Source organism: Cherax quadricarinatus, chromosome 78, assembly GCF_038502225.1.
Source record: "Cherax quadricarinatus isolate ZL_2023a chromosome 78, ASM3850222v1, whole genome shotgun sequence".
Classification (NCBI taxonomy): domain Eukaryota; kingdom Metazoa; phylum Arthropoda; class Malacostraca; order Decapoda; family Parastacidae; genus Cherax; species Cherax quadricarinatus.
In genome coordinates this window covers 5,899,439-5,913,531 of record NC_091369.1, presented here as the reverse complement: position 1 = coordinate 5,913,531, position 14,093 = coordinate 5,899,439, and the positions used below count along the sequence as shown (strand labels likewise).

General features: G+C 42.5%; 2 protein-coding genes across 4 annotated transcripts in view; one reads left to right on the top strand and one right to left on the bottom strand.

The window, feature by feature from the left end:
- Positions 1 to 8,152, bottom strand: part of hgo (homogentisate 1,2-dioxygenase) — a 49,805-nt gene extending 41,653 nt beyond the window's left edge. Inside the window, exon 1 of the mRNA XM_070101607.1 lies at positions 8,033 to 8,152. Coding sequence (XP_069957708.1) covers positions 8,033 to 8,053 — 21 coding nt within the window. The 5' untranslated portion in view covers positions 8,054 to 8,152. The remainder of the gene's footprint in view (positions 1 to 8,032) is intronic.
- A 3,575-nt stretch (positions 8,153 to 11,727) lies between these two features.
- The window catches only part of Ask1 (apoptotic signal-regulating kinase 1), a 50,293-nt gene continuing 47,927 nt past the window's right edge, over positions 11,728 to 14,093 (top strand). For all 3 annotated transcript variants that reach the window (XM_070101600.1, XM_070101601.1, XM_070101599.1), the window contains exon 1: positions 11,728 to 11,831. The gene's annotated coding sequence lies outside the window, so the exon portion shown is untranslated. The remainder of the gene's footprint in view (positions 11,832 to 14,093) is intronic.

Sequence of the window (14,093 nt, the reverse complement as noted above, 5' to 3'; positions counted from 1 at the left end):
TTATTATTTAAATATAACGGGAGTCTTAGGTTGAACTATGGTAATTTCAACTATTTCTAATTGAAGGTTTTCCCCAGTCTGCACAAAAAGGCTAGAGCCCTTCCAAACTAGACAACTCTGAACCTGCAGCAGGTGATGGTACTGCAGTTTACGATGTAGGAGCAGCCAGAGGCATTAACAGTCTCAAGACTCATCCAAGGTGAACCACAACGTAGGAAACTTGTGTGTATATATATAAAAAACTTAGTTGAGAGTGAATTATAACTGCTTTGTTGCAGCAGGAGGCACCTTCGTGCAAAGGTGCAACTATTTCAAACTAAAATATTCACAAAGAACATTGCAATCAAAACTAAGCGCTAAACCCATAAGGATCTATGAAGAACTTATATAGGCAGTACTAATGGCAAGTCTAAACGAAACAGTTTCCCGTAGCTCGGCTGGTAGAACACTTGCCTCTCACACTGAGGTCCGGGGTTCGATCCCTGGCACAGGTAAAACATTAGGACGTTTCCTTAAAAACCTGCTGTCCATGTTCACCTAGTAGTGAATGGATACGTTGGAACAAAATTTGCCCGAAATGCTCTGCATAACAAGGGGTTTTCTATATAATGTCAATGATGTCAGCTAGGTCTATACAGGTTCTATTATGTACTTACAATAATAATTTTTATTTCTACAAGTGCGGGATACTTGTGCTTGTTCCAGCCACTTTATTCTTCACTATAAGTGTCCCGCCCAGAGGGACAAATTAGTAGAGGATACTACAAGTAACAGGCAGGAGTTGTAAAGGGTTGTACCATCAAGCAACAGAATTTATTATATTTAAGGGTCATGTAAGTTAGAACCCGCGAGTCATAGACCTTGTGGAATGGGAGGCAATGAGGTTTAATCCAAGGAATGGGAGACCAAGTCCAATTCATTGTATCAAGAGCCACTCACCAGCATCAAGGAACCCAAATCTGCACACAGAAATCACTCCCTACGAAAGTAAAAGACTGGGCAGGCGATGCAAAATGCCCCCAATAAAAAGTAGGGGCGCCATTGGTGCACTAAGGGAAAACACCATAAGTGTCCGGGGCCCAAAACTGTTCAACAGCCTCCCATCAAGCATTAGGGAAATTGCCAATAAACCCCTGGCTGCCTTCAAGAGAGCTGGACAGATACCTAAAGTCAGTGCCGGATCAGCCGGGCTGTGGCTCGTACGTTGGACTGCGTGCGGCCAGCAGTAACAGCCTAGTTGATCAGGCCCTGATCCATCGGGAGACCTGGTCATGGACCGGGCCGCGGGGGCGTTGATCCCCGGAATAACCTCCAGGTAACCAGGTAACCTCTTAAAGAATAGGGGTCATACAGAGCCTGGGGAATGAAGATGATGGGTTGTCCCATCAAGCAGAACGTAATTTAGGTGGTCAAGTGCGTGAAAGGTTGACCCACCAAGCAGGTGAGTATACTCTAGGTGAAGTACAGAAATACCAAGACATGATAGTTTAGCCAGAGGTTTGGTTATCTGGGGGAGGAAGAATGATAGGCAAGGATGGAATGTGAAAAAAAAGGAGGGGATGAAAATGGGGGGGAGGGGTAATAAAGGTCAGTGGCCCAAATCACTACCCGTTCTCCAATTCACTTGTATCAATTCTGTAGTATAGGGAGAGAAACACAGTGGGTCATAACACCCTGGGGAATGGGAGGTAATCACGTACGATCCAAGGAAAGGGCAGGGCAGGTCCAATTCCTTGGATCAAGGAACTTCCCTCGAAGGGTGTAATACTACAGGTGTGTGTCCAGGGAGTAGGAAACATGACATGTACTCACGAAATCGTAATGACACGATTGCAAACGGTCTGGAGTTTTGAGACTCTGATCGCGGGTTCTATCCCAGCCTGTGGTATGTGTTTTTTAAGATGACATGTAATTACGGTTAAGACTGTTCAGGTACATGTCAGACTAAACAAACGCCACCGCTGGATACTGCTCAAAATATTTGAATTATCATGTATTAGCAATAACTTGTGGATTGATTTTGTTAGTGTGAAGTTAATTTGTTAATGAGAACTGATCTCGAAATATTTGTACAGTAGAGTTACAGGGTTGGTATGCAACTTACTCAATATTGCACACCAGAGTTGGAGGGTAGGAGTAGGGTGTAGGAGAGTAGCTTAGTGCACACCGGTTATATCAAGGCCATGATGAATATGTACATGTACACTTTGTATTTTCCAGGGAAGTTCCAGTAAGTCGTGTGTTTGCTTGTTTAGTGTTTGCTACAACCAAAATGACACTGCAAGCGGGACACTGTGGGTGCGAGTTAAATTCGCCTAGCATGGGGCAAGAGACCTGCTGCAAGTAAATTACCTAGGATAACCCCCCCGAAAAACTCAGCGACTTACTACTACTGGGGTCTTTATGTTACCCTCGAAGCCCACACAAGTACTGGGAGTGTTGAGATTTATGACAACGAGGAGTACGTAGGACAAGGCAACTTCCCTATGGTGAAATAAAACATGAAAATTATCCTGTAAAGGAGTATGACAGGAAACCTGTCCTGTGGAGTATTAGGACAACCATCTTGTGTGCATTATGACAAACTAACATACGAAAGGAGGAACATTGAAGCGGGCCTACTGGCCCATACTAGGCAGGGTTTTCTCAAGCCCAAACCCAAGAAAACTTGTATGATTGAGAATGAAAGGAAAAACCATCCTTTGGGATGGAATATGACAATGAAAACATCCTGTGGGGCCAGGAGCTGAGTGTCTAGCCCAACAAGCAAACAACTAAGTACACTTTGGTATAAGCTGGATACATGATCATGCTGTTCCTACATGCCACATCCCATGACCCACCCACCTCCTCGACCAATGAGGTGGCAGGATACACTGGGTGACCAATGAGATGGCAGCACCTGAGGGCTCGCCCGACCTCCAGCACAAGTCTAAGATGCTTGGCAGTCTGCCCAACTCTACCAACAATGACTTACACATTACTATAAACAGTCTTTTCTTACCTTAACATCTACATTTGCTTGTCCTCGACCTCAATGTTGGCAATAAAATTGATTACTTTTCCATCACATTTTAACAATTTATTACTTTATTTTATTATTTTTTATTATCACACTGGCCGATTCCCACTCTATCATCATTACTGATTCTATGTCATCATTGAAGGCTCTTGGCTCATATAATGACTCCAACAACATGCTCATTGGGGAAGCCAGGTATAGATACTCAAAAATTAGGGACAAAGGAATTAATGTACAATTGCTATGGATCCCATCACACATTGGATTACTCCTTCATGATAAAGTTGATATGTTAGCCAAGAAGAGTATCCAGAAGGAGAACGTAGAATATAACTTTGGTATAACTGTGTCTAGCATTAGGAATAATATTAGGAGAGAAGTAAATAATGAAGATGATTGTTATAGGAATGCAGTTAGAAGCCTGAGTAGATCTATAACCCACTATGATAACATGAACGTAGATAAGTATGTTTATGGAGCAACTTGCAATGTGAACAGACTGACTGATGTTGTAGTGGCCAGGCTTAGGCTTGGTTACAAGTACTTCTGGCAGTTTGGGAGACACACACATGATGATCAAACTAAATGTAAATTATGTGATCAGGTATATGGTCACTCTTGAACACTATGTGCTTAATTGTCCACTTATTGAGGAATACAGAGACAGACAGTATAATAACCTATGTGACATGTCAAGATATCTTATTAATGAAAATAAGATACCAGATATACTAAGCAAATTTCCTAAATTTGCTTGTAACAGATAAGTGAACTATAGATATGTAGATATAAATCCATATGTATTCCTGTTAACCCTTTGGGGCCTAGTTCCTAGGCCTTTTGTGTATCCACATGCTCTCGCGCTACCGTCCACAGGATGGATATGGGGTGCACAATAAACTAGCCACTTCGGTGGCAAAATCTAAAAAAAATCTAATCCGATTCCCACCAAGGCAGGGTGGCCCGAAAAAGAAAAGCTTTCACCATCATTCACTCCATCAGTCTTGCCAGAAGGGTGCTTTACACTACAGTTTTTAAACTGCAACATTAACACCCCTCCTTCAGAGTGCAGGCACTGTACTTCCCATCTCCAGGACTCAAGTCCGGCCTGCCGGTTTCCCTGAACCCCTTCATAAATGTTACTTTGCTCACACTTCAACAGCACGTCAAGTATTAAAAACCATTCGTCTCCATTCACTCCTATCAAACACGCTCACGCATGCCTGCTGGAAGTCCAAGCCCCTCGCACACAAAAACCTCCTTTACCCCCTTACTTATCGACAATAATTTTTTAAATTATTAATTGCTTGTCACTGACCTTGAGGAGATTTTTGTTAAATATCCAAAGGGGAGCAACGAGTACATTGAGAGAACACTAAGTGTCAGGGGCCCAAGACTGTTCAACTGCCTCCCAGTCTACATAAGGGGGATTACCAATAGACCCCTGGCTGTCTAAGAAGGCACTGGACAGGCACCTAAAGTCAGTACCTGTCCAACCGGGCTGTATTTCGTACGTTAGCTTGCGTGCGGCCAGTAGTAACAGCCTGGTTGATCAGACCCTGATACACCGTGAGGCCTGGTCTCAGACCGAGCCGCGGGGGCGTTGACCCCCGAAACCCTTTCCAGGTAAACTCCAGGTAGATACCATTCAGGAGGCTGCCAGTCTTGTTTGGTATGCTGAGATCAAGGGGGGGGCTCCAGAAGTTTTTATATAGAGGGCTTAAGGATGGTAATTCCCCTCAAGGAAGGTTCCTTGATGTTGGTGAGGGGCTCTTGATTTAGGAAATTGGATCTGTGCTCCAGTTCCCCAATTAAGCCTGAATGCCTTCCACATCCCCCCCAGGCGCTGTATAATCCTCCGGGTTTAGCGCTTCCCCTTGATTATAATAATAATAATTAAGGATGGCAATCTGATTGATCTTGTGAATGGGGGCTAGGGGGCCTGAAGCAGCGTTATTTTTATTAGAGGGGGGAGGGGGCTGATGAAATTTTGCGATGTTTCAGCCTCCATTGGGCGACACTATGACCAATGATCAAATATGCAGTAAACATAATGCAGTGAATGTGCAAAACTTGAAGGTTGGTTATAATGCGCAGTATTATGAGCAGCAACAGGAGACAAGGTCAAGCTGCTCCCGCTGCCATCTCTCCTACTCATTAGCATAATACTATGACACCTTCCACAAATCGAAAAATACCGTAGGTGTTCAATGACTAAACCTATTACAAGTATTACCTGGAGTTTACCTGGAGAGAGTTTCGGGGGTCAACGCCCCCGCGGCCCGGTCTGTGACCAGGCCTCCTGGTGGATCAGCGCCTGATCAACCAGGCTGTTGCTGCTGGCTGCACGCAAACCAACGTACGAGCCACAGCCCGGCTGATCAGGAACTGACTTTAGGTGCTTGTCCAGTGCCAGCTTGAAGACTGCCAGGGGTCTGTTGGTAATCCCCCTTATGTGTGCTGGGAGGCAGTTGAACAGTCTCGGGCCCCTGACACTTATTGTATGGTCTCTTAACGTACTAGTGACACCCCTGCTTTTCATTGGGGGGATGGTGCATCGTCTGCCAAGTCTTTTGCTTTCGTAGTGAGTGATTTTCGTGTGCAAGTTCGGTACTAGTCCCTCTAGGATTTTCCAGGTGTATATAATCATGTATCTCTCCCTCCTGCGTTCCAGGGAATACAGGTTTAGGAACCTCAAGCGCTCCCAGTAATTGAGGTGTTTTATCTCCGTTATGCGCGCCGTGAAAGTTCTCTGTACATTTTCTAGGTCGGCAATTTCACCTGCCTTGAAAGGTGCTGTTAGTGTGCAGCAATATTCCAGCCTAGATAGAACAAGTGACCTGAAGAGTGTCATCATGGGCTTGGCCTCCCTAGTTTTGAAGGTTCTCATTATCCATCCTGTCATTTTTCTAGCAGATGCGATTGATACAATGTTATGGTCCTTGAAGGTGAGATCCTCCGACATGATCACTCCCAGGTCTTTGACGTTGGTGTTTCGCTCTATTTTGTGGCCAGAATTTGTTTTGTACTCTGATGAAGATTTAATTTCCTCATGTTTACCATATCTGAGTAATTGAAATTTCTCATCGTTGAACTTCATATTGTTTTCTGCAGCCCACTGAAAGATTTGGTTGATGTCCGCCTGGAGCCTTGCAGTGTCTGCAATGGAAGACACTGTCATGCAGATTCGGGTGTCATCTGCAAAGGAAGACACGGTGCTGTGGCTGACATCCTTGTCTATGTCGGATATGAGGATGAGAAACAAGATGGGAGCGAGTACTGTGCCTTGTGGAACAGAGCTTTTCACCGTAGCTGCCTCGGACTTTACTCTGTTGACGACTACTCTGTGTTCTGTTAGTGAGGAAATTATAGATCCATCGACCGACTTTTCCTGTTATTCCTTTAGCACGCATTTTGTGCGCTATTACGCCATGGTCACACTTGTCGAAGGCTTTTGCAAAGTCTGTATATATTACATCTGCATTCTTTTTGTCTTCTAGTGCATTTGGGACCTTGTCGTAGTGATCCAATAGTTGAGACAGACAGGAGCGACCTGTTCTAAACCCATGTTGCCCTGGGTTGTGTAACTGATGGGTTTCTAGATGGGTGGTGATCTTGCTTCTTAGGACCCTTTCAAAGATTTTTATGATATGGGATGTTAGTGCTATTGGTCTGTAGTTCTTTGCTGTTGCTTTACTGCCCCCTTTGTGGAGTGGGGCTATGTCTGTTGTTTTTAGTAACTGTGGGACGACCCCCGTGTCCATGCTCCCTCTCCATAGGATGGAAAAGGCTCGTGATAGGGGCTTCTTGCAGTTCTTGATGAACACAGAGTTCCATGAGTCTGGCCCTGGGGCAGAGTGCATGGGCATGTCATTTATCGCCTGTTCGAAGTCATTTGGCGTCAGGATAACATCGGATAGGCTTGTGTTAATCAAATTTTGTGGCTCTCTCATAAAAAATTAATTTTGATCTTCGACTCTCAGTCTGGTTAGCGGCTTGCTAAAAACTGAGTCATACTGGGACTTGAGTAGCTCACTCATTTCCTTGCTGTCATCTGTGTAGGACCCATCTTGTTTAAGTAGGGGCCCAATACTGGACGTTGTTCTCGATTTTGATTTGGTATAGGAGAAGAAATGCTTTGGGTTTCTTTCGATTTTATTTATGGCTTTTAGTTCTTCCCGCGATTCCTGACTCCTAAAGGATTCTTTTAGTGTATGGCAATGCGTCCAATGTTTCCTACCCTTGCCGGGGATCGAACCCGAACCCTCAGCGTGTGAAGCGAGAGCTTTACCAACTACGTACAACTAAATTGTTGCATACGAAGGGTTTAACACTATAATGTACAAGTTTTATCTGATGAAATGTATTCAACACACTCGTATGTTTAAGATTTTATTTAGTTGTTAGACAAAAGGACACAAGTGCAACCAATGCGACATTTTATTATGGCAACGTTTCGCTCTCCAGGATCGAAATGTCTTAGACGTGACAGCCACACCATCTCTCCTGTGATAACTTCACAAGCAACACCAGTTTTTTATAACTTTACGGGAGTCTAATACTTAAAATGTGTCAAGTAAAAGGCTTGATAAAGCTCCTGGAGAGCGAAACGTTGCCACAATAAATGTCACATTAGTTGCACTTGTGTCCTTTTACTTTACATATTGTCGGTAATTCTACCAACTTTATTACTTAAAATGCGACTCGCGATCACCCCTATTATGACAACCAACAACTGAGGGGTGGAATAAGGTAAACCAATATGGGTAAACTTATATTAGTACCTGATCTCCTCTATAATTACCAGATTTAATATTGCCTCTCAGTCAATAGTTAGATATATCACAATTAATATACTTCACAATAGTAAGCTTAATTAATAGTAATCTCACAAATAATCTTACAATCAAGAGTAATATTACAAGCAGTAATAACCTCCCCATTATTAGTTACCTCACAGTTAATAGCAAACTGACAATTAACAGTAACTAAACGGACAAAAAGTCATACATTGAGGTGGTCTTTAGACATGGTGGTAGTAATAATGTGAAGGTAGAGCAGCACGAGGAACAGAACTCGACTACAGCAGTGTCCAACACCTGACTAAATGTTCAGCTCCTGAACTACCACCTTCACTCTTATGTAGTAGAAAACGGGAGGTGGTGGAGGCCTGGCCGGGGAGCGGCCATTATCACGCCTCAAGACACACCGCCAGCTACAAACTATAATAATAATCTTAATTTCTACAAGTACATGTACAAGGGATACAGACCATAGCTGACATCAATGACATACTACTATATAGAAAGTCCCTTGTTATGCTGAGCATTTCAGGCAAATCAGGTCAAATTTTGTCCCCATGATGCCACCCACATCAGTTAACACCTAGGTACCTATTTTACTGCTAGGTGAACATGGACAGCAGGTGTCTTAAGGAAACACGTCCTAATGTTTCCACCTGTACCGGAGATCGAACCATGGACCTCAGTGTGTGAGCTGGAGTGCTCTAGCAATCAAACTTTCATTAATTAGGATGAGACTTTGGAGGGTTACCAACCCAGGATAATTCAGTAAAGTCTATGTGTCATGAGAACTGTTTTTTTTTTTCGCTGATGTCCTTTTTACCCCTTCCTGGGGATGCCAGCCACGACAGTCAAGCTGATCCGGGTATCAGGAAAATTATTTCACTGTCAGGAAGATTATCCAGGTGTCAGGAACAATATCCAGGTATCAGAAAGATTATCCAGGTATCAGGGTAGCAGGTGTAAGCTAAATGAACAAGGGGTAGCAGGTGTAAGCTAAATGAACAAGGGGCAGCAGGTGTAAGCTAAATGAACAAGGGGTAGCAGGTGTAAGCTTGTTGAACAAGGGGTAGCAGGTGTAAGCTAAATGAACAAGGGGTAGCAGGTGTAAGCTTGTTGAACAAGGGGTAGCAGGTGTAAGCTAAATGAACAAGGGGTAGCAGGTGTAAGCTAAATGAACAAGGGGTAGCAGGTGTAAGCTAAATGAACAAGGGGCAGCAGGTGTAAGCTAGATGAACAAAGAGTAGCAGGTGTAAGCTAAATGAACAAGGGGCAGCAGGTGTAAGCTAGATGAACAAAGAGTAGCAGGTGTAAGCTAAATGAACAAGGGGCAGCAGGTGTAAGCTAGATGAACAAAGAGTAGCAGGTGTAAGCTAGATGAACAAAAAGTAGCAGGTGTAAGCTAGATGAACAAAGAGTAGCAGGTGTAAGCTAGATGAACAAAGAGTAGCAGGTGTAAGCTAGATGAACAAAGAGTAGCAGGTGTAAGCTAGATGAACAAAGGTAGCAGGTGTAAGCTAGATGAGCAAAGGGTAGCAGGTGTAAGCTAGATGAACAAAGGTAGCAGGTGTAAGCTAGATGAACAAAGGTAGCAGGTGTAAGCTAGATGAACAAAGGGTAGCAGGTGTAAGCTAGATGAACAAAGAGTAGCAGGTGTAAGCTAGATGAACAAAGAGTAGCAGGTGTAAGCTAGATGAACAAAGGTAGCAGGTGTAAGCTAGATGAGCAAAGGGTAGCAGGTGTAAGCTAGATGAACAAAGGTAGCAGGTGTAAGCTAGATGAACAAAGGTAGCAGGTGTAAGCTAGATGAACAAAGGGTAGCAGGTGTAAGCTAGATGAACAAAGAGTAGCAGGTGTAAGCTAGATGAACAAAGGTAGCAGGTGTAAGCTAGATGAACAAAGGTAGCAGGTGTAAGCTAGATGAACAAAGGTAGCAGGTGTAAGCTAGATGAACAAAGGTAGCAGGTGTAAGCTAGATGAACAAAGGTAGCAGGTGTAAGCTAGATGAACAAAGGTAGCAGGTGTAAGCTAGATGAACAAAGGGTAGCAGGTGTAAGCTAGATGAACAAAGGTAGCAGGTGTAAGCTAGATGAACAAAGGTAGCAGGTGTAAGCTAGATGAACAAAGGTAGCAGGTGTAAGCTAGATGAACAAAGGGTAGCAGGTGTAAGCTAGATGAACAAAGGTAGCAGGTGTAAGCTAGATGAACAAAGGTAGCAGGTGTAAGCTAGATGAACAAAGGTAGCAGGTGTAAGCTAGATGAACAAAGGTAGCAGGTGTAAGCTAGATGAACAAAGGTAGCAGGTGTAAGCTAGATGAACAAAGGTAGCAGGTGTAAGCTAGATGAACAAAGGTAGCAGGTGTAAGCTAGATGAACAAAGGTAGCAGGTGTACACTAGATGAACAAAGGTAGCAGGTGTACACTAGGGGAACAGAGCCACCAGATGTAATTTAGGTGTAAGCTAGATGAACAAAGGTAGCAGGTGTACACTAGATGAACAAAGGTAGCAGGAGTAAGCTAGATGAACAAAGGTAGCAGGTGTACACTAGATGAACAAAGGTAGCAGGAGTAAGCTAGATGAACAAAGGTAGCAGGTGTACACTAGATGAACAAAGGTAGCAGGTGTACACTAGATGAACAAAGGTAGCAGGTGTACACTAGGGGAACAGAGCCACCAGATGTAATTTAGGTAAACAGAAGCAGCAAGTGTGAGATAGTGAAGCAACATATCACAAGTAGTGACACATGTTACCCATCACCTAACCTCGTCTGGGGTTCGAACCTGGAAGTTCTTGGTTGTGAGCTGAACTCTCCACAGTAACCCTCAGTGAGGGACACCGGGATTGAGCAAGTTTATTCAGGTACAGGTACACAATTACAATTATCATACATAGAATAAATTACCTAGGATAACCCTAAAAAAATCAATACAATACAATAGTGATTTATTTTCATTGGGGTTCCTGACTAATAAGGCGCTCTCCCAATTCAAGGGATGGGAGCTGCTCTCCCATTCCTTGGATCATTCAGGTTCACCTGCCCAAGTGTTTTATGTCCCCTATATGTTTAGGGCTTCCCCCTCCCATGCTAAAGATATATCTCCACACAGCGATATCCGGGTTCGATTCCCGGCGAGGGTAGAAACATTGGGCGTGTTTGCTTACACCTGTTGTCTATGTTCCCTATCAGTAAAATGGGTACCTGGGCGTTAGTCGACTGGTGTGGGTCGCATCCTGGGGACAAAATTGACCTAATTTGCTCGAAATTCTCTGCATAACAAGCGGCTTTCTGTATAGTAGTATGTCATTGATGTCAGCTATGGTCTGTATAAGTTGTACATGTAGATGAATGGTTCAGAGAACAGACAAGTTGATAAGTCAGACGCATGTACAATACTTGGGTATCTTTAATGAGGAAACGTTTCGCCACACAGTGGCTTCATCAGTCCATACAAAGGAGAATGGTGAAGAACAGGAGGAGTTTGAGGTAATCAGTCCCTCAGCCTTGAGTCGATGTGGTCAGTCCATCAGTCTTGAAAAGAATAAAGCATATGTGCGGAGAAGTAGCTTATATACCGTAGACAGGAGATATGCTGTATTCTTTTCAAGATTGATGGACTGACCACATCGACTCAAGGCTGAGGGACTGATTACCTCAAACTCCTCTTGTTCTTCACCATTCTCCTTTGTATGGACTGATGAATCCAGTGTGGCGAAACGTTTCCTCAGTAGATACCCAAGTGTTGCACATGTGTCTAATTTATCATACCTAATACATGTACTTGTAGTAAATAAAGATATTATTATTATTATTATTATTATTATTATTATTATTATTATTATTATTATTATTATTATTATTATTATTATTTATTAATGGTACCTGATGAACATAAGGTGGAGGTGTGGAGGCAGGATAATAGCCGCTCCCCATTGTTTTCATGGCGTGTGTGAGGAGCTCTGCTCCACCTGACCTCATCTCCAGCATTTTACACCAGAAATGGAAAGGTAAATGGCTTTACCTGAGGTCATGTGTGGTTGTGGCTTTACAAGTGAAGCAAGAGTGGTGGAGCTTTATGTTATATTAGTGTGTGAGGTGCGAGGTGTGAGGTGTAGGTACTGCCAGGCTTGACATGTTCATTTATAAACTTAGTAAGTCACTTGAGTTTATTTACGTACACCTACACATATATACACTTACACAAATTATCGTACATAGTAATATGTGTGTAAATTACCTTGGATAACCCCGTAAAAAAGTCAAAAGTGACTTATTTACATTGGGTTCCTTATTTAACTTAGAATTGTAGTATGTAGAAAAGGAGGATTTTGTTAGGATTATTATCCTGGAGTGCTAGTAACCCAAGATAGTTCAGTGAAGCATTGTCATTAGACTGGCTTGTTTCCATTGGGGTTCTTTAAACCTTAAAATGTGACCCACACTAATTGGCTAACACCCAGGTACCTATTTAGTAAGTTTATTTACGCACAGGTGCACATAGGTACAATTATCATACATACTGTAAATTGCCAAGGATAACCCCCCCCCCCAGAAAAAAAGGCACTCACTTGTTTCCAGGTGTAAGGTGACTAACACCCAGGTACCTACTTACTGCTAGGTGAACAGTGACAGTAGGTGTAAGGAAACATGACCAATGTTTCCACCCATCTGTGGATCAAACCCTGATCCCTCAGCACAAAATAAACCACACACTGTTTAAATTTCATATGTCTAGCTACATTTTCAGTTCTTGGTGATTTACACTATGTTTGATAATTGTTCTTATGTGTACATTAGGGTCCAACTTTTATGGCAGGTTAGGTTCCAGGCTACTGCCGGAGAGCAGACATCGCCAGACAGCAGAACGCCATTTGTTTCCACTTATAAATGTCGGATAAGTTTACACTAACATATATTAAGTTAGCAATAGAACAAGGTATTAAAAACAATAAAAAGTTTAATACATACACAGTACACTCATTACTTACCTCAAAATATTTGTAGTCTTAATGTAGGGTGAGAAGTGAGTAGTATTTATTGTAAGAAGTTAGGCATCTTCAAGACTAATAAGACACTCTTAGTGATTTTAATGTGTACTTGCACGCCAGCACAGTGTATAAGTTTACTTAGGTACAGGTACACATAAGTATAATTATCAGATTATACGTAAAGGAGGGGGTAAAGGAGGTTTTGTGTGCGAGGGGCTTGGACTTCCAGCAGGCAGGCATGAGCGTGTTTGATAGGAGTGAATGGAGACAAATGTTTTTTAATACTTGACGTGCTGTTGGAGTGTGAGCAAAGTAACATTTATGAAGGGGTTCAGGGAAACCGGCAGGCCGGACTTGAGTCCTGGAGATGGGAAGTACAGTGCCTGCACTCTGAAGGAGGGGTGTTAATGTTGCAGTTTAAAAACTGTAGTGTAACGCACCCTTCTGGCAAGACAGTGATGGAGTGAATGATGGTGAAAGTTTTTCTTTTTCGGGCCACCCTGCCTTGGTGGGAATCGGCCAGTGTGATAATAATAATACAATGTAATAAAAATATACGTATATAAAATACGAAATACCTTTAAAGCACTTGAAATTTTGGAAAGTTTCCAAACATAATGAAGAGACATGGTGCTTATGGAGAATGTAAATAAACTGGGTGGTGCGCGCCATATTAGAAAGACGGGGAGCCGTATAGAGTTTTGGTCATAAAAAATGGAAGATTTACTATTATGCAGACTACTGCAATATTGTAATAATTGTATAAATAATGTCAACCCATTCCTGACTGCATATTAGAATGGCTAGTTGGACATTTATTGGACAATGACATTATTTATTTACTTTTGAACATGGAGAAAAATAAAATATTTCCCCTACTTTGAGCTCCATTTCAAGGTTCTTTTCATAGTAAAACCAATCAGAATCACTTCTATTTCTATAATATGTTTTCCATTCTATCAAATGAGACCAAGAAAACGAGAATACAACCATAAATACTATATGAAAATACACCACAAAGTCGGCGTTTTAATCCAAAAACACAGTCGGAGTTTTTTTCATTATGCTCTGCGTGCTGCAGTGGTGGGCCCACCAGCTTTCTCCTGCTTGATTTGAAGCTGCTAGAATTGTTGAGTATATATACGTCAAACACGGTGGCTCATAAGATGTATATAGTATACAATTGAAACAGTCAAAGGGTTAAAACAATATCAGAGATGATTGACACAAACCCATTACCATTATAATATGCTCTTCACTTAGCGACGAATTCGTTTACCG